The sequence below is a fragment of the Entelurus aequoreus genome, linkage group LG17, assembly GCF_033978785.1.
Source record: "Entelurus aequoreus isolate RoL-2023_Sb linkage group LG17, RoL_Eaeq_v1.1, whole genome shotgun sequence".
NCBI classification, from domain to species: Eukaryota; Metazoa; Chordata; class Actinopteri; order Syngnathiformes; family Syngnathidae; genus Entelurus; species Entelurus aequoreus.
In genome coordinates this window covers 46100217-46121297 of record NC_084747.1, presented here as the reverse complement: position 1 = coordinate 46121297, position 21081 = coordinate 46100217, and the positions used below count along the sequence as shown (strand labels likewise).

At 36.8% G+C, this 21081-nt stretch overlaps 1 protein-coding gene, 1 long non-coding RNA gene and 2 other non-coding genes across 5 annotated transcripts in view; all 4 read right to left on the bottom strand.

The window, feature by feature from the left end:
- Nucleotides 1-21081, bottom strand: part of rsrc2 (arginine/serine-rich coiled-coil 2) — a 29513-nt gene that overhangs the window by 8082 nt on the left and 350 nt on the right. Inside the window, exons 1-4 of one of the 2 annotated variants that reach the window (XM_062025790.1) lie at nucleotides 5805-5918; nucleotides 3984-4052; nucleotides 729-870; nucleotides 604-644 (exon numbers count right to left, since the gene is read on the bottom strand). In XM_062025790.1, the coding sequence (XP_061881774.1) occupies nucleotides 604-644; nucleotides 729-804 (117 nt within the window). In that variant the 5' untranslated portion in view covers nucleotides 805-870; nucleotides 3984-4052; nucleotides 5805-5918. Of the gene's footprint in view, nucleotides 1-603; nucleotides 645-728; nucleotides 871-3983; nucleotides 4053-5804; nucleotides 5919-21081 lie in introns of those variants that run through there. The other variant, XM_062025791.1, reaches the window with a different exon arrangement.
- LOC133633012 (U2 spliceosomal RNA) lies at nucleotides 10464-10654 on the bottom strand. The gene has a single exon (XR_009821750.1). It is a non-coding gene; the product is annotated as a U2 spliceosomal RNA (small nuclear RNA).
- LOC133633011 (U2 spliceosomal RNA) lies at nucleotides 13813-14003 on the bottom strand. The gene has a single exon (XR_009821749.1). It is a non-coding gene; the product is annotated as a U2 spliceosomal RNA (small nuclear RNA).
- LOC133632042 (uncharacterized) lies at nucleotides 17161-18120 on the bottom strand. Its single transcript, XR_009821651.1, has 4 exons — nucleotides 18059-18120; nucleotides 17925-17975; nucleotides 17444-17505; nucleotides 17161-17336 (listed from the first exon to the last, which is right to left on the bottom strand). It is a non-coding gene; the product is annotated as an uncharacterized LOC133632042 (long non-coding RNA).

Sequence of the window (21081 nt, the reverse complement as noted above, 5' to 3'; positions counted from 1 at the left end):
TGTTATTACTCTTCTAAAAATCCGGCGTTTCCACATGTTTATCTGGTGTGAAGTCGCCAACACGAAAAGTAAACGTGACATGACAAAACTAAAGAGGAAGACGTCAGGTAAATCTGCAATACAATTTTTAAAAACTACATTCAGTGAAAGCGATTTGTAGCTGCAACAGATGCAAAAGTAAATTGCATTCTTTCCACCAAAAGTGTCAGGAAAAAAAAGAGTGTTTGAATAGCAGATAGTTACCTGTCCCCGTGGTAGACATATTATTTTGCTATGTCAGCAGGGTCCTCTGTTCAGTATCTTCGTGCTTTAGCACGCTGAGTATGATTTATTGTAGAAATGTTATCATGTGATCTACACAGAATTTTACAAAAATATATATTTCTAAATATATATATATTTATGGCTCATCTTCACCACAATATATGGTTGCAAACATTGACAAAAATCTCAGAATGAACCTTTATGTCAAATCATCTATTCCCTGGTTACTGACTAACATACTCACCTTGGTTTACTATTTAACTACAGCTATGACTGATGAGCTTCAAAGTCACATTTAATGTGCTTCTAATCAAAGAAATGAAGCTGCTAATTAATCACCTCTTTGCTCCTGCTGCGACTGCGTCTGTGCTTCCGGTTCTCTGAAAACAACAATGAAAGCAGATTGATTAAGAAGTCTTACAGAAAGGGGGGGAACCAAGCATGCTGCTGTGACCATTACTCACTTTTTCTGTCCCTGGAGCGAGACCGTGAGCGAGAATGGCAGTGTTTGGATCTTCTGGGAGATTTGGAGGAGTCCATGCTGTTTCTTTTTTTGTGGTGGACTGGCGAGTCAGATCTGCTATTGTCTACAGAGTGGTCACCTTCCTGAAAATATTATAATATTATATTATTATTGATCGCTGGGTAACAAGCTAGCATTCAGAAGCACACAGTGAGTGAATACATCATTATCCAATAGACAAAACTTTTTATTTTTCTGCAATATTCCACCTGCTAGTACAGGGCTGGTCAACTGGTGGTTCATGGTCCAATTACGATCCCTGAGTGTCGTTAGACTGGCTCTGGTGTAAAGTTCAAAATGTAGGAGAAACTAACATTTTGCAGCAGGTTACTAAAAACAACAGAGCCTTATCATGTAGAGCAGGGATGTCAAACATGCGGGCCGGATCAGGCCCCCAAACAGGTTCAATGCGGCCCGCAAGATGAGTTTGCTAAGTCTAAAATTGAGCTTCATTTTTAAATTAAAGAAACTGCTGTTCTAAATGTGTCCATCGGATGCCTCAGTAGCAATTCTGTTAGGCAAGCAAATCATTTATACTTGGGCGAGCAAATTTACTAAGCAAAAGGTATACGGTAAAGAGGAGCTGCGACTCCTCCCCCTCGACCTAATGAAAAACAAACAGGAGTAAAATAACCAATCGGTAAGCCTAATGAGACACTGCACATTGATATAGTTCTGTGAAAATTATTGTCTTCTATGCAAATGTAAAAATAGTGAACAGTGGAAATGACAAATTAGGTAGTTGATACATAGAAGCGTTATTATAAGTTATGACGTCATGATTTTACCCGTCCGGCTCACATGAGAATAGATTTTCCTCCATGTTGGCCCTGAGAAAATATGAGTTTGACACCACTGATAGAGCGGATCTTTGTGTACATCAAAGAAAGTTCTTAAAACAAAGCACTCATGGATGTTTGACTAGTATTTTTTGCAGCAGGTTCTTCAAAACCTCAAAGTCCTCATGTCCCACAGAAGATCCTTGACAAGCGTTTTTTTTTGCAGCAAAACAGCGTCGTTTTGAGGACCTGTGGCGAGCGTTTCTGCAGTAGGTTAAAAACAGCAGAATGTTTCTGTCATGTAAGAAATCTTACACTAGCGTTTCTGCAGTAAGTCCTTTAAACAGCAGATAGTCCCTGTCATATAGATATAGGACCTTTGACAAGTGTTCTTACAGTAAGTCCTTAAAACACAGCAGAACGCAATGTTCCTATTTATTATTTATTAGTAATATCTATTGTTTACATTGAACAAAGCGCAGTCTGCCAAGTCAAATTCCTTGTGTTAAACATATTTAGCCAATAAAGCTAATTCAGAATTCAGAATTTAGATGATCTTTGGCCAGCGTTTCTGCAGTAGATAATATTGGGGATCTTTGACTAGACTTTCTGCAGTAGGTTGGTACGCGACATCGGCCGCTGACCTACTTATCTCTATTGCTGCAGCGGCTTGTGACTGCCCAGTTTGAGGTGATTTGTCGTCGTTATTTTTGTACCAATTGACGAGCACATAGGTTTATGACATAGTTCACATTTTACGGAACTGCCTCGACATCGAAACATTCAGGTCTGTAAAAGGACGACCAAAAAAAATCAACACGCGAAATTTTACATCACACGATCGTGAAGAAATATACAAGAAGATAAGTTAATATCACTTTACTTATATATAGTACTGTTTGTATATATGTCTGTCTTTACAATACTGAAATATGAAGTCTGTCTGCAAATTCCATCATTCCTTTCGAGGCGGCAGCCATGATGCTCGCTGTCATCATTTAATTTAAAAAAAAACTCCACTATGGTCAGATAGTTTAATGCACAGTAATTCGCTCTGAATGGCATTTAATGTTTTTTTTAATGTAAAAAGGTTGTTTTTATATTGCCTTTTGAAAAAGATACCCTCTGTTGAAACCCCCATTTGAAAATTCCAGGAAATATAGACGTTAAGAATTTTTTTTTGGATAATTGTAATGTTTCTACTCAACTTAATTATCCATCCACCCATTTTCTACCGCTTGTCAAAGTGCCACCTATGTCTATCAAGCTCCATTTTCTGATGTTTAAATGTTAGTTGTCTGGTTGTGGTTGTGTCTGTGCTTGTGTTTTTGTTCTGTTGTTTTTGTGTATGTTAAGAAAGCAATGATGCACTGTGCCCAAGACAAATTTCCCCACGGGGACAATAAAGTTGAACCTTGACTTTGAACCTTGTCCCTTTAGGGGTCGCGGGGGGTGCTGGAGCCTATCTCAGCTGCATTCGGGCGGAAGGCGGGGTACACCCTGGACAAGTCACCACCTCATCGCAGGGCCAACACGGATAGACAGACAACATTCACCCTCACATTCACACACTAGGGCCAATTTAGTGTTGCCAATCAACCTATTTTTGTAGCTAGGATGAGTCCTTAAAATGTTCCAGTTCCATTCACACATTTAAAAAACACTTTAAGACCAATGTCTTGGAAAAATATATCACTCTTGAATCAACACAGTAGTTAATACTATGATCAATGTTAATTAAAAACTAAATGTGGGATATAAATAATAATGGAAGTATAATTGTTTGTATATAGTATATAATTGGTGCAAAGGTTTAACATGTGTACAAGGATATTTCACGTGCCTTTACTGTGTATATAATTGAACAGTATTTATGTTGTGTACAATGTGTATTTATAATATGTTGTGAAAAGGAAATTTCATAATTTTTGGAAGCTCATCTTGTATTTGACTTTGTTTATAGGGTTAGGCGCAATAAGTGTTCAACTTCAGCCTAAACCCTTTCGGTCTGCAACATTTTCAATGTATGAATGTACAACTGTTTGTTTATGTAAAACTGTTTGTTTATTTTGTTGACCATTGACCTAAGAAATAATAAACTAATTTTTAATGTGTTCCATTAAGTAATTTTATTTGGGTTACTTAACTAATACATTTACTTTTAATTTCATGCATTTATGAGAAATAATAAGGGAGATATGGGCTTTTGAAGTTGCCAAAATGCAGGTCACACATTTCTGTATTATTTTAAAGGGATAATCCAGGACAAAAACACTATTCAATTTTGAACTTCAAAAATTCATAGCTCCCTTAATTTATGCCCGATCCCAATGGTCCAAATACCATGTTGCTATGGCTTAGCAATGGTGTCATTTTTTAATTTTTTTTTAGAAAATGTATGGATGGATGTCACGTACCTATAGTTGGTCATCCAAACTGCAGACCCTTCCTGTGGTATCGAAGATCCTTGCGTGTGAAACTTAAGGCTTGCAATTTGAAAGAGATAAAAATACAATGTAAACACAATTCAATAGCATAGGGCAAAGGTTTCTTACAAAGTTAGCCCACACACTGCAAAAACTGAAATCTAAGTAAGATTAAATATCTCAAATAAGGGTGATATTTGCTTATTTTCTGTCTGATAAGATAATTCTTCTCACTATGCAGATTTTATGTTAGAGTGTTTTACTTGTTTTAAGGGTTTTGGTTAGAGATGTCCGATAATTTCCGATATTACATTTTAAAGCATTTATCGGCAGGCCGATATTATCGGACATCTCTAGTTTTGATGTTAAATGATCTCAGTAAGATATTACATCTTGTTGCTGAGATTTGATGACCTATATTGAGTAAAACCTGCTTAAAACTAGAATATCAACTGTTGCAAAGCTGTGTCATTAACACTCACAAGTATAACACTACTTTTTTAAAGTAATAATTTCTTACTTCAAGTATGAAAAAAAAAATCATGATGCCGAGCGCATATCATTATGTCAAGATAATGGCACTAGCATTTGCTTAATTAGGGACTGAGTCCCTTTGCGACAGAGGACCCTATTGTATTTCTAGTGTTTTATTATTATACCACCGCCTCTTTGAGCTGTAATTTGACCCCCTTAACATGCTTCAAAACATACCAAATTGGACACACACATCAGAACTGGCGAAAATTGCGATCTAATCAAAAAACCAAACCCCAAAACTCAAAATTGCGCTCTAGCGCCTCCTAGGAAGAAAACAGACAAAACTGCCTGTTACTCCCAGTAGGAATGTCATAGAGACATGAAACAAAAACCTCTTTGTAGGTCTCACTTAGACCTATATTTCATACACTGACAACCCCCGGCAAAAATCCACAGGAAGTTTGCAATCCCCCCTTCAAAACAAAAGTTGTGTAAAAACAGTCACCTTTTTTCAAACATTATCTCCTCTGAGCGTGTTTGTCGTGTCGGCTTCAAATTAGCAGAGGAGAGAGATTGAACCCTTCTGATTAAAAGTTGATAAAGAGTTTTAATTACTGCTCCGGTTTGGATTTTATGAGCCCTCAAAGTCAGTCCCGTCCATCGCTGCTTGCAGCTTTAATTTAAGAATATTTTTCAACATATTGAGCAAAAAGGTGTCATTATTTTTTTCTACCAAGAAAAGGGCAATTGTTATTAGTCAGAATATACTTATTTTAAGGTATTATTGGGTTCATTGAGGTTAGCTAATTTTACTTGTTTTGGAAAGTCTTGACCAGCCGAATTTTCTTGTTCTATTGGCAGATAATTTTGCTTAGTTCAAATAAAATACCCCTAATTTTTGTATTATTTTTTTTTGAAGACTGACTTTTTGCAGTGCAGAACATGTTAGTTGATGAGCTTTGAGCAGTTCAACGATACGTTGCCATGGGTAAACGTACGTTTTGAGAAGTAGCCATTTTCCTAGCTCGCGTATTTGTAGCCAACGTTAAAGTAACCTTAGACGAATAAACCACATTTGTCTTAGTGTGTCGAACCTAAATAGACATTATCTGTCCAGCCGGCCAAAAATAAATAACAATTGATCCCAATAAATGATCAAATATTCTTCAGTCGACAGTCGTGTGGCCTAGCTGGGCCTCCAACGTTTTAAATGATTGCTTTTTTTCGCCATTTTTAGGACAAACGAGGTTTAAATAACGCAAAGTACACAACACGGTGGCTAGAATGATATTTTATCAATGTGCGTCGTCGTTACAGTTGATTAATGATACTTACAGACATAATAGTGGACAACTCTTTGTAACATTCGTCGTCGTCCGACTGACTCAAATCAAGTACACGCATGCTAATGCTAATGCTAACCTAGCCAGTTCGGAAGCTAGTTCAAACGGGTTGCCAGATTTCACCCGAATACCCTCACAAAACATAACGCAATGCTGGAACCAATTTGTGGCAAAAGCAGAGCATAAACAACCCAGACAACTTTAATTGATTAAACTTAAAAACTATATGAACAGGTATTAGGGGTCTGAAGGGAAAGTATTTTATTTTCAATAATTTACCAAAAATACTGAAACTCACGTAATCTGGCAACTCCACTACTCGGTGTACTACAGTGGTTCTTAACCTTGATGGAGGTACCGAACCCCACCAGTTTCATTCACCGAACCCTTTTTTAGTGAAAAATATTATTATATATATTTTTTTGAAATTCAAGACAGTTACGTTTTTTTACTGGTGCACAAAATGAACCGTGCATGAACATCACCTTGTTCCAAGAACAAAACCAACACAGTGCATGAGCTCACAACAAATTACTGTCAGGTTCAAACACGGGGGTGTAGTGTGGAGGATTTGGGGGTGAGTAGTTCAATGAAATCAAACTTTTTGATTTTACATAACATTTATTGTCACAGAGATATTTATGTTTGTTTAAATAATTCACTGGCAATGTTTAATGGAATAACAAAAAATGTCAGCTTCCCAAAAAAGTTTCAAAATATATTGTATTCTCATTGTTTCCACTTTAAACTTTTAAGATCATTGCTGCCCGAATCATACATTTATAATTTCCATGCACTTCATTTTTCATTTTAATTTTTTATTTATTTATTTATTTCAGGCAATGACATAAAAAATAATAATAACAAAAAAAGTACAAAGTTGACAACACATAACAGTGTTTCCCATAAACTGCCAAGATACCTGTGGCGGTGGGGGCGTGGTCACCATGACATCACCGAGTAATTTGCATAATTTACTACAATGATATGATTTTCTCTAAAAAGGCTCACAAAATGTATACTTACTAATTAATAATAACAGTTTTGTTTTAAACGTCCATCCATCCATCCATCCATCCATTTTACAATATAATTACAACACTTTATGTACATATTTATATACAGATTTGAACAATAAGTTATTCACTGAAATATATTTATTAATTGTGGTTCTTACAAAAAATATATCTTATAAAATATGAAAGCTAAAATGTCTCTTAAAGCTCTGCCCCTTTAATTAGTGCATACTAAATAATTTAACTTTAGCCTACTACTACAACCATATTATTTACCAGCAACATAAAGTGAAACAGAGGCAGAGGTGTCCTGCCTCTGTCAGTAACAAATAAACAGAAAACAGTAGTGGTCAAATACAAATAAGGCAACAAGAGAAGTATCCTACACTTCTCTTTTGTAAAGTAAATCTGAACAGCCTATATGGGCATCTACATCAACTATATGATTTGCCTGAGAAGCTGAACAGGACAAAAATAAATAAATAAATAAAAAATTAATTTGTGGCGGACATAATTATTTCGTGGCGGGCCGCCACAAATAAATGAATGTGTGGGAAACACTGCATAATATAAATTAATATAGTGCAAAAGGTAATGTATAGTATGTAATGCATGATTGTCAAGTTTTGCCTGAAAGGGAGTGGGAAGAAGATAATTTATTTAATCCCACCCCCAGTTCTCCATTCAGTGATTATTCACATGAGTTTCACTGTTACTTTGTTCAAGGATTATAATACAGATGTTGTATCATAGTGGCATTACCACAAGTAACAATAGTTATTACACTGTAACAATAATTTGTATCAACAATGTAGGAATAATGAATATACCAACAATGGTAATAGACAAAATACCAACAATGGTAATAGACCACATAGCAACAACTTACTACTGATATTTTGTGGATTTTACATAAGTAAGTTTACATAACTCACTCTTTTATTTGGAAAAAAAATAAATCAATAATATACATTGCTAGGAGTAATGTCTTATCAATATTATTAGAATTAATCTCTGAGATGGGTTAGTGACTGGCACTAACATCACTTTACATAATTATTTCTACAGTGTCAGATTTTAAAACAAAAAAATAAGTTGAGGTAAAAAATTGCCAGCTTCCCAAAAAGTGATGTATAAATGTTATGTATTTACGGAGCCCCTAAAGCAGGGGTCTCAGACACGTGGCCCGCGAGACGTTATTTTGCGGCCCGCACCTTAATATAAAAATGTTATGTTAGTGCGGCACGCAAGTTTTATATGAATGCCGCTTGACAGCGTCATACCAACCCCAAATATGCGCCACACTGTGAACCCACACCAAACAAGAATGACAAACACATTTCGGGAGAACATCCGCACCGTAACACAACATAAACACAACAGAACAAATACCCAGAATCCCATGCAGCCCTAACTCTCCCGGGCTACAACATACACCCCCACTACCACTAAACCCAGCCCCCCCCGCCCCCTCACATTAACCCTCCCACCCCTCCGTGCGTCGGTTGAGGTGGGCGGGATTGGGGGGGGCGGGGTTTGGTGGTAGCGGGGGTGTATATTGTAGCCCGGAAGAGTTAGGGCTGCAAGGTGTTCTGGGTATTTGTTCTGTTGTGTTTATGTTGTCTTATGGTGCGGATGTTTTTCCCGAAATGTGTTTGTCATTCTTGTTTGGTGTGGGTTCACAGTGTGGCGCATATTTGTAACGGTATTAAAGTTGTTCATACGGTCACCCTCAGTGTGACCTGTATGGCTGTTGATCAAGTATGTCTTGCAGTCACTTACGTGTGTCTGCAGTACCCTCATACAACATGTGTCTGGGCCGGCACGCTGATTGTATGGTGAAAAAGCGGACGTTAAAGGCAGTGCCATCACGGCACGCCCTTAATATTGTCGTCCGGGTGAAAATCGGGACAAATTCGGGAGAATGGTTGCCCCGGGAGATTGTCGGGAGGGGCACTGAAATTCGGGAGTCTCCCGGAAAAATCGTAAGGGTTGGCAAGTATGTTGCTAGGGCGGGATAGCCATTCAAATAAGGTGAATTCATTAAAGGGTGCATGTTAGATTTTTTTAAGAAATATTTTCTTGCGGCCCAGCCTCACCCAGTTTCTGCATCTAGTGGCCCCCAGGTAAATAGAGTTTGAGACCCCTGCCCTAAAGGGACATGGGGAAAATGTATTTTTTAATAATTTTTTATTTATTTATTTTTTTTACCCATGGTATATATGTAATTTATGTCAGTTTTTGTTTTTTAACGAGAAAAAAATATGAATACATACGGAGCCCATAAAGGGACATGGGGGAATTTTATTTTTTTATAATTTTATTTTATTGTTGTTTTTTTTTTTAGACATGTATCTCCTGCGCACAAGAAAGTTTCTCGAGCGCACGAGATACATGTCTAAAAAAATAAATAATAATAAATCAATTATATATATATATATATATATATATATATATATATATATATATATATATATATATATATATATATATATATATATATATATATATATATATATATATATTTTTTTTTTTATATTTTTATTTTTTTTATAACTTTATAAAAAAATTCTCGTGCGCACGAGATACATGTCTAGAAAAAAAATAAAATAAAATTCCCCCATGTCCCTTTATGGCAGGGGTCCCCAAACTTTTTGACTCGGGGGCTGCATTGGGTTAAAAAAATTTGGCCGGGGGCCAGGCTGTTAATGTATATATATATATATATATATATATATATGTATATATATATATATATATATATATATATATATATATATATATATATATATATATATATATATATATATATATATATATATATATACATTGTCTTTATAATCAGTTTTGTCATTTAACATCAATTAACCTTGATGTTCATCAACATTTAACATTGTTATGGTATCGATGGGAAAATTCATTTTTAGACAATATGATTTGCCTGAGCGGCTAGGAGATACCAAGAGTAACAAGCGGTAGAAAATGGATTAGAAAGGAAAGATTAAAAAAATAAATTAATTAAAAAAACATTTTTAACTTGGGACTTCCTGTGGGCTGGATTTTGGATGTTGGGGGGCCGGATCCGGCCCGCGGGCCGTAGTTTGGGGACTCCTGCTTATGTATTCATATTTTTTCTCGTTAAAAACCAAAAACTGACATAAAAACATATACACCATGGGTAAAGCGTAACATAGTGACGTCACTGTCAAAGAATGAGAACATGGCACCATCTCGTGGAATGTTTACAAATTTGGAAACCAAAGTAAAATTATTTTATTATCAATATTTCAAAATAATTCTCACCATCCATACATCATTACATTAATAACGTCCATCTATATTGGAGTAATGACACCTTTATATTTATTGACAAAACGTTAATCTTCTTACTGCCACACATCATTGTTTCCTTGATGAAATAGACTTGCTGAAAAAAATATATGTTTATATATATATATATGAACCAGTCTTTAAATCGGCTCTTTTAAGGGAACGACTCCTTACTACGCAGTAAGTTTTCGGCATGTTATTCAAGGGGTGTAATCATGAACTTGATATTCTATAACACACATACAGTTATCTCTTAATTTGCGGTAAGAGTGATGTTGTTTCTGAGTAATTGTTTTCACCAGTAGAGGGGGTGCACCGTTCCTGGAGGTACTGCAATACCAGGTCGATGCGTGGAGTGGACGGAGCAAGCCCCTATTCCATCTCCCTATTCCAAAAATCAATTTAATATATGGTCCCCGGATAGGGGACGTATCAGATATTAAACTGATAAGAACAGATACTACACTTGATCTTAGCCAAAAGGCCGAGAAGCGATGCCGTAAGACAGTCAGAAGGGGGGACGTCATTCCCCACACAACAATCTCAAGTGACGGTTACACACACACTAAATACCGATGACGTCACGTATCAACACACCAAACAACAACCATGCAGTTTATGAATGACTGCATTGTTTTGAATGATGTTAATACTTTTTATGAACGGAATTGTTGCCGGTTTGTCCAGCGTCTAATGGTCACGTGGTTCACGTCGGTCCAATAGGAAGCGGCGAAACATATATTTCATAAATTCGCCTCATAATGGTGTCATTCAACCAAAAACACCAATGCATAGTCTTCAATTAAAAATACATAAACGTTGGTCGTTGGCAGATCATCATTGCAAAAAGCAAACTAGCAGTTCATGCAACATTTGATCAATTCAATCGTCGAGCCCGCCTTGTCAACACACTACTTCCGGCTTTCTTCTTGTGCCACTGAGACTAACGCTGCCGCCACCAAGTGACGTGGAGTGGTAACTACATCACTTTTAAAATGAACATGAAGTCCACACATAAAAAGGCGCCAGTTCGTCACATGATAAGCAATATTGTAACTGACACGTAGTGAAATTAGCCAAGTAAAACGCACAGCAATTGGTAATAGTCATTTTTCAGTACCTGTCCTGATAAACTAAACAATAGATAGATTGTACTTTATTGATTCCTTCAGGAGAGTTCCCTCAGGAAAATACAATACAATACAAGCATGTCTTAGTTTGAACATTGTTTGCAATGCTAAAGTGCAAAATGCAAAAGTGTAGCAGTATAAAACCAGCTTTCGGGACACATCACGATCAGTCAAGTACTGTACATATCATTTTAAACCAGGCCTGGGCAATTATTTTGACTCGGGGGCCACATTTAGAGAAAAAAATGTGTCCGGGGGCCGGTATATCTATTTTTAGGAACACTAATACAAAACCTCACAATAATGTCTGATTGAATGCTAAAAACGTTATGACAGACCGCCTTAAAAAATGTAATGTAATTTTACATTTTTCTATGAACGATAAAACACTGAATATTGACAAAATATGAATGTCACACCCCCTTTCGATCGACATATTTTACAATCAACTGAAACGCAACAAAAATGCAACAAACAGTGAAATATGAACGAGAAGGGTACAAAATAAACCCACCTACAATCTGGTATATCACTAAGCTGTAGAACTTTGTTGTGAAAATCTCCTTCCACGTCTGTGGAAACGCTTCCCACCCACACTGCTTGGTGCCTCGTCTGAGCTGCTGTGACGTAGATTACCATAGTAACTAATTAGATGACCATAGTAACTAATTAGATGACCATAGTAACTAATTAGATGACCATAGTAACTAATTAGATTACCATAGTAACTGGTATATCAGCCATAAGCGCAGATTCCAACCATTGAATCACTTCGTATAGTTGAAGACTTACGGTGATTAGAAAACATGACTGCACATCATAATGGCAGCTACACTTTCCATCTTAAACATCTAAAAAAAATATTTAGGCATGTCCGGCGGGCCAGATTGAAAACCTTAACGGGCCGCATGTGGCCCCCGGGCCTTAATTTGCCCAGATCTGTTTTAAACAATATAACTTAATTTACATACATCAAAGGTGTAACCATATAAACAGCACAAAAACGTAAATGTTTGTGAATATAAGACAGAATAGATAATATTGACATATTAATGCTAGTATGTGGTTGTCTGGGCAAGCACGTGTTGAAGGTCTTACCTTTTGACAGCATGTGACATATAAAAGAAGATCCATCTTCACTTAGTTTGCACCAAAACTTCCAAAGGCCACTTGAATCCATTTCCTGCTTTGCATTTTTTCTATTTTAAGATAGTGAGGTAAACACTAAATGGTCCCTAGTGTGTGAATGTGACTGTGAATGTTGTCTGTCTATCTGTGTTGGCCCTGTGATGAAGTGGCGACTTGTCCAGGATGTACCCCGCCTTCCGCCCGAATGCAGCTGAGATAGACTCCAGCACCCCCCGCGACCTCAAAAAGGACAAGCAATAGAAAATGGATGGATGGATGGATAGCGAGTTTGCTTCCAATTGGTCACTACATAAAAACGCACCTGGATAAGAAGTATAAGAAGCATAAACATTAGGGGTGTGGGAAAAAAATCGATTCGAATTCGAATCGCGATTCTCACGTTGTGCGATTCAGAATCGATTCTCATTTTTTTAAAATCGTTTTTTTTTTTTTATTAATTTTTTTTTTTTTTTTTTTTAAATTAATCAATCAATCCAACAAAACAATATACAGCAATACCATAACAATGCAATCCAATTCCAAAACCAAACCCGACCCAGCAACACTCAGAACTGCAATAAACAGAGCAATTGAGAGGAGACACAAACACGACACAGAACAAACCAAAAGTAGTGAAACAAAAATGAATATTATCAACAACAGTATCAATATTAGTTACAATTTCAACATAGCAGTGATTAAAAATTCCCTCATTGACATTATCATTAGACATTTATAAATAAATAAAAAAGAAAAATAGTGTCACAGTGGCTTACACTTGCATCGCATCTCATAAGCTTGACAACACACTGTGTCCAATATTTTCACAAAGATAAAATAAGTCATATTTTTGGTTCATTTAATAGTTAAAACAAATGTACATTATTGCAATCAGTTGATAAAACATTGTCCTTTACAATTATAAAAGCTTTTTACAAAAATCTACTACTCTGCTTGCATGTCAGCAGACTGGGGTAAATCCTGCAGAAATCCTATGTATTGAATGAATAGAGAATAGTTTTGTATCGGAAAAATATCGTTTTGGAATCGAGAATCGCGTTGAATCGATAAAAAAAAATCGATTTATAATCGAATCGTGACCCCAAGAATCGATATTGAATCGAATCTTGGGACACCCAAAGATTTGCAGCCCTAATATATATATATATATGTATAGGAAGAACCAGTCTTTAAAACGGCTCTTTTAAAGGAACAACTGCTTTATACGAAGCAGGCTTTTAGCATCTTACGTGATGAAGAGTAAACTAGGAATTCCGATTGACGTAAATTTAATACTTAAGTAATTAATAATAAAGTTAGTTTGGTAACAATGCACATAGGTTATATGTACAATACAACTACTAAAACTATCACATATATTTACTTTCACCAGTAGAGGGGGTGCACCGTTCCTGGAGGTACTGCAATACCAGGTCGATGCGTGGAGTGGACGGAGCAAGCCCCTATTCCATCTCCCTATTCCAAAAATCAATTTAATATATGGTCCCCGGATAGGGGACGTATCAGATATTAAACTGATAAGAACAGATACTACACTTGATCTTAGCCAAAAGGCCGAGAAGCGATGCCGTAAGACTGTCAGAAGGGAGGACGTCATTCCCCACACAACAATCTCAAGTGACGGTTACACACACACTAAATACCGATGACGTCACGTATCAACACACCAAACAACAACCATGCAGTTTATGAATGACTGCATTGTTTTGAATGATGTTAATACTTTTTATGAACGGAATTGTTGCCGGCAAGTGCCCCTGGCTGCAGCCCGCAGATCGAGGAGGGGCTTATTTTCCCTCAATGTGGGCGGGTCTCAACGTTGAGCCCGCGGGCTCCATCTGGTGGCGGAGATCCGGCAGCACACATTCTCAAACGTCAATAAAGCTACTTTTAACTTGTCAAATGTATTTTTTTTACCATGAAAAAACAATAAAAAAATATATATATACAGGTAAAAGCCAGTAAATTAGAATATTTTGAAAAACTTGATTTATTTCAGTAATTGCATTCAAAAGGTGTAACTTGTACATTATATTTATTCATTGCACACAGACTGATGCATTCAAATGTTTATTTCATTTAATTTTGATGATTTGAAGTGGCAACAAATGAAAATCCAAAATTCCGTGTGTCACAAAATTAGAATATTACTTAAGGCTAATACAAAAAAGGGATTTTTAGAAATGTTGGCCAACTGAAAAGTATGAAAATGAAAAATATGAGCATGTACAATACTCAATACTTGGTTGGAGCTCCTTTTGCCTCAATTACTGCGTTAATGCGGCGTGGCATGGAGTCCATGAGTTTCTGGCACTGCTCAGGTGTTATGAGAGCCCAGGTTGCTCTGATAGTGGCCTTCAACTCTTCTGCGTTTTTGGGTCTGGCATTCTGCATCTTCCTTTTCACAATACCCCACAGATTTTCTATGGGGCTAAGGTCAGGGGAGTTGGCGGGCCAATTTAGAACAGAAATACCATGGTCCGTAAACCAGGCACGGGTAGATTTTGCGCTGTGTGCAGGCGCCAAGTCCTGTTGGAACTTGAAATCTCCATCTCCATAGAGCAGGTCAGCAGCAGGAAGCATGAAGTGCTCTAAAACTTGCGGGTAGACGGCTGCGTTGACCCTGGATCTCAGGAAACAGAGTGGACCGACACCAGCAGATGACATGGCACCCCAAACCATCACTGATGGTGGAAACTTTACACTAGACTTCAGGCAACGTGGATCCTGTGCCTCTCCTGTCTTCCTCCAGACTCTGGGACCTCGATTTCCAAAGGAAATGCAAAATTTGCTTTCGTCAGAAATAATGACTTTGGACCACTCAGCAGCAGTCCAGCTCTTTTTTCCAGGGTCAACGCAGCCGTCTACCAGCAAGTTTTAGAGCACTTCATGCTTCCTGCTGCTGACCTGCTCTATGGAGATGGAGATTTCAAGTTCCAACAGGACTTGGCGCCTGCACACAGCGCAAAATCTACCCGTGCCTGGTTTACGGACCATGGTATTTCTGTTCTAAATTGGCCCGCCAACTCCCCTGACCTTAGCCCCATAGAAAATCTGTGGGGTATTGTGAAAAGAAAGATGCAGAATGCCAGACCCAAAAACGCAGAAGAGTTGAAGGCCACTATCAGAGCAACCTGGGCTCTCATAACACCTGAGCAGTGCCAGAAACTCATGGACTCCATGCCACGCCGCATTAACGCAGTAATTGAGGCAAAAGGAGCTCCAACCAAGTATTGAGTATTGTACATGCTCATATTTTTCATTTTCATACTTTTCAGTTGGCCAACATTTCTAAAAATCCCTTTTTTGTATTAGCCTTAAGTAATATTCTAATTTTGTGACACACGGAATTTTGGATTTTCATTTGTTGCCACTTCAAATCATCAAAATTAAATGAAATAAACATTTGAATGCATCAGTCTGTGTGCAATGAATAAATATAATGTACAAGTTACACCTTTTGAATGCAATTACTGAAATAAATCAAGTTTTTCAAAATATTCTAATTTACTGGCTTTTACCTGTATATATAAACCATAGTATGAAAAAAGGTTCATGTATTTGATAGACTTAGACATTCCTACTTTTAACTTGTCAAATGTATCTGCCATCTTTTTTGTAGTTTTATTCCTTTTTTATTATCTTCATTATTTTCTGTATTGATCCTACACTATTATTGTGTTTTTTTTGTTACTTCTGATATAGCCTTGCCACGGTTTATTTGCTTATTTATTTATTTATTTTTTGTGTCTTTTTATTTTGTATTGTTTTACATCTGATCAACTTCTGTGACTTTCCTTTTCTTTTTTAAGTGTGAACGGTGGAGAGGTCCTCGAGAGGTGATCTTGGGATCACTTCCTGAGGATCCTTGATGCCGAGGAATGTTCATCCACTATGGTCTGGATAGCCTGTAGCTGATCCTGAGCCAGAGCGGGATGGATGGATATATATATATATATATATATATATATATATATATATATATATATATATATATATATATATATATATATATATATATATATATATATATACAATATCTGGGTATCTTTTCTAATACTGTTTGTACTGTAAACCTTGAATTGTTAAAGTTTAAGTGCACCTCTCTCCTCAAGTGTGCATGTGAGTGGGTATGAGTGGATGTGCGATTGTATGAAGGTTTTGCGTGACCAAAGTATGACTGTTAAATGGGATTTTAACTGTAAAATTCAATACAAATATTTGCAAAAAAAACCCACAAAAAAAACTTGTCAAATGTATTTTTTTTTACCATGAAAAAACAATTTAAAAAAAAAATATATAAACCATAGTATGGAAAAAGGTTCATGTATTTGATAGACTTAGACATTCCTACTTTTAACTTGTCAAATGTATTTTTTTTTACCATGAAAAAACAATTTAAAAAAATATATATCTAAACCATAGCATTTCCATAAGAGTATAGACACATATTATTTTGCACACTCAATTATATTAGCAAAGTCAAATAAACCAAAGACAGAAGACTTTGCATCATTGATTTTATTTTTCACCCCAGGCTAAAAATGTTTGATCTGTAAAGAAAAAAAATGTTGTAGCCTAGCCAAATACATTCCTTAAGCTCCCATAAATGTTTAACAATGGCAAGTATCAAGGTATTTTTCTGGCCCATAACAAGCAACCCTGTTCCTTGTTTCCAGTTCTGTTAATTTTCCACTGTCTAGAAAGGAAACAGATTGCGGTTCTTATAGGCACAATAACAATGCAAGATGTAAAACTAAGGTAATTGAAATAAGTGGAGGAATTACGCTTTAGTCTAGCAATAGTTGACTACAAGACTAATTAATCACATGACCTCTCACCTGTAGCCCTCCTTGCACTCGTCGCCGTTTTCTGTCCTGCAATCGGTCTTCTTCAGACCTTAGTGATTTAATGACAACATACATTCACTATGAAAACATTCATGTTGGTCTGTTGACCGTGAGTAAAACATTTTTTTTGTGATTTGTGATATTCAAAGCACTTACGGCATGGGGAAGTTCTGCAGGAGAGCGAGACACCACCATCTCCTCATTTGCAGCATGTTTTCCTTTGAAGAAGGAAATGCAGGAAGATGTTAATATCCATCCATCCATCCATTTTCTACCGCTTATTCCCTTCGGGGTCGCGAGGGGCGCTGGAGCCTATCTCAGCTACAATTGGGCGGAAGGCGGGGTACACCCTGGACAAGTCGCCACCTCATCGCAGAGATGTTAATATGTTGTAAAAAAATAACACCTTGTACACTAAGCATAATGTGTCACGATTTACACATACCTCTCTGAAATCACAATTGGCCCCCATTACAATGTACAGAGTGTACTGTAAGCCAAGAGGTACTGCTTAATATAATGTCAGGCGTATTCCCAAGGATACATTTTTTTCAATACAAATTAATGTGGTTTTAATGTAGCAAGCAAACATTTTGACAGACAACAGCAATGCTATAACATGCTGATTTAGTCTTACCATCAAAACAAACACGCCACAGTTGTTGGAGCACCCTTGCTTTGTTAGGCCCTGAGGTGTGAACAATGTATTTTAATAAAAGTATGGCAAGCAAATAGTAAAAAGTTAGCAAATGCTATTATGTCATGTCTCACCTGGACATCATTCACACCAAGCTCTCTCCAGGGGCCAGAAGAGAGGCTGTGAGCAACGTGTCTGTACAAATAATAAGCCAAATAAAAGTCACTCAACTTCAATCAACTTTTGATTGAAAAGCACGCATAAACGCTTGGAACAAAGCCTGAACTGAATAAGGAAGAGGTTGGAACTTCAAATCAAAAAGTTTTGGCTGTATTTTGCACATCATTCAAATGAGAAATGTGACATTTCACACTTGATTTTATTTTTTGGTTGTTGCTTTCTACACTAGTAAATGATGACAGTGAGCAGAGACCTCATGGAGACTTCCCTAGTCTCCACAAGTTTTCAGCACACACTGCATACTGGGGACAGAAACTCCAAGACAGCCAGGAACAACTGGTAAAGTTAACTATTGTGCCACTGTGGTTATCTATGAATGTCACTCATATAATCATACACGTATTAAGACTTTGTTTTCTTCCACTAGCTGTCTCATGTCTTGGAGAGATGAGAGTAGAACCAGTCTATTCAGGTTTTTAGGGCACCTCCTGGACAGTGGTAGTTCTGTTTTAAACCACTTGTCCTTTGTTTGTTTTAATTAATGGTTCTGTTTTTATTTGATCTAAAATATTCCATTCCATATTCCAACTATTTTGATTCCTTAAACAGATGGAAACAGAACTATTTATCTTTTTTGAGACGGGCAGTTCTGTTTAAGCCTGTTATGAAAACTTTTTGATTTGAAGTTCCAACCTTTTCCTTATTCAGTTCAGGCTTTGTTCCAAGCGTTTATGCGTGCTTTTCAATCAAAAGTTGATTGAAGTTGAGTGACTTTTATTTGGCTTATTATTTGTACAGACATGTTGCTCACAGCCTCTCTTCTGGCCCCTGGAGAGAGCTTGGTGTGAATGATGTCCAGGTGAGACATTACATAATAGCATTTGCTAACTTTGTACTATTTTCTTGCCATACTTTTATTAAAATACATTGTTCACACCTCAGGGCCTAACAAAGCAAGGGTGCTCCAACAACTGTGGCGTGTTTGTTTTGATGGTAAGACCAAATCAGCATGTTATAGCATTCCTGTTGTCTGTCAAAATGTTTGCTTGCTACATTAAAACCACATTAATTTGTATTGAAAAAAATGTATCCTTGGGAATACGCCTGACATTATATTAAGCAGTACCTCTTGGCTTACAGTACACTCTGTACATTGTAATGGGGGCCAATTGTGATTTCAGAGAGGTATGTGTAAATCGTGACACATTATGCTTAGTGTACAAGGTGTTATTTTTTTTACAACATATTAACATCTCTGCGATGAGGTGGCGACTTGTCCAGGGTGTACCCCACCTTCCGCCCAATTGTAGCTGAGATAGGCTCCAGCGGCCCTCGCGACCCCGAAGGGAATAAGCGGTAGAAAATGGATGGATGGATGGATATTAACATCTTCCTGCATTTCCTTCTTCAAAGGAAAACATGCTGCAAATGAGGAGATGGTGGTGTCTCGCTCTCCTGCAGAACTTCCCCATGCCGTAAGTGCTTTGAATATCACAAATCACAAAAAAAATGTTTTACTCACGGTCAACAGACCAACATGAATGTTTTCATAGTGAATGTATGTTGTCATTAAATCACTAAGGTCTGAAGAAGACCGATTGCAGGACAGAAAACGGCGACGAGTGCAAGGAGGGCTACAGGTGAGAGGTCATGTGATTAATTAGTCTTGTAGTCAACTATTGCTAGACTAAAGCGTAATTCCTCCACTTATTTCAATTACCTTAGTTTTACATCTTGCATTGTTATTGTGCCTATAAGAACCGCAATCTGTTTCCTTTCTAGACAGTGGAAAATTAACAGAACTGGAAACAGGGAACAGGGTTGCTTGTTATGGCCCAGAAAAATACCTTGATACTTGCCATTGTTAAACATTTATGGAAGCTTAAGGAATGTATTTGGCTAGGCTACAACATTTTTTTTTTCTTTACAGATCAAACATTTTTAGCCTGGGGTGAAAAATAAAATCAATGATGCAAAGTATTCTGTCTTTGGTTTATTTGACTTAGCTAATATAATTGAGTGTGCAAAATAATATGTGTCTATACTCTTTTGGAAATGCTATGGTTTGTATATAATTATTATTCTTTTTTTTTCATGGTAAATGCTATGGTTTATATATATATATATATATATATATATATATATATATATATATATATATATATATATATATATATATATATATATATATATATATATATATATATATATATATATATATATATATATATATATATATATATATATGTATATATATATATATTTTCATGGTAAAAAAAACACATTTGACAAGTTAAAAGTAGGAATGTCTAAGTCTATCAAATACATTAACCTTTTTCCATATTAAGTCATTGTGCTGTGCCGGATCTCCGCCACCAGATTGGTTCCGCGGGCTCAACGTTGAGCCCTCCGCGGGCTCAACGTTGAGCCCGCCCACATTGAGGGAAAATAAGCCCCTCCTCGATCTGCGGGCTGCAGCCAGGGGTTACTCGGTTTGTCCAGCGTCTAATGGTCACGTGGTTCACGTCGGTCCAATAGGAAGCGGCGAAACAAATATTTCATAAATTCGCCTCATAATGGTGTCATTCAACCAAAAACACCAATGCATAGTCTTCAATTAAAAATACATAAACGTTGGTCGTTGGCAGATCATCATTGCAAAAAGCAAACTAGCAGTTCATGCAACATTTGATCAATTCAATCGTCGAGTCCGCCTTGTCAACACACTACTTCCGGCTTTCTTCTTGTGCCACTGAGACTAACGCTGCCGCCACCAAGTGACGTGGAGTGGTAACTACATCACTTTTAAAATGAACATGAAGTCCACACATAAAAAGGCGCCAGTTCGTCACATGATAAGCAATATTGTAACTGACACGTAGTGAAATTAGCCAAGTAAAACGCACAGCAATTGGTAATAGTAATTTTTCAGTACCTGTACTGATAAACCAAACAATACAAGCATATCTTAGTTTGA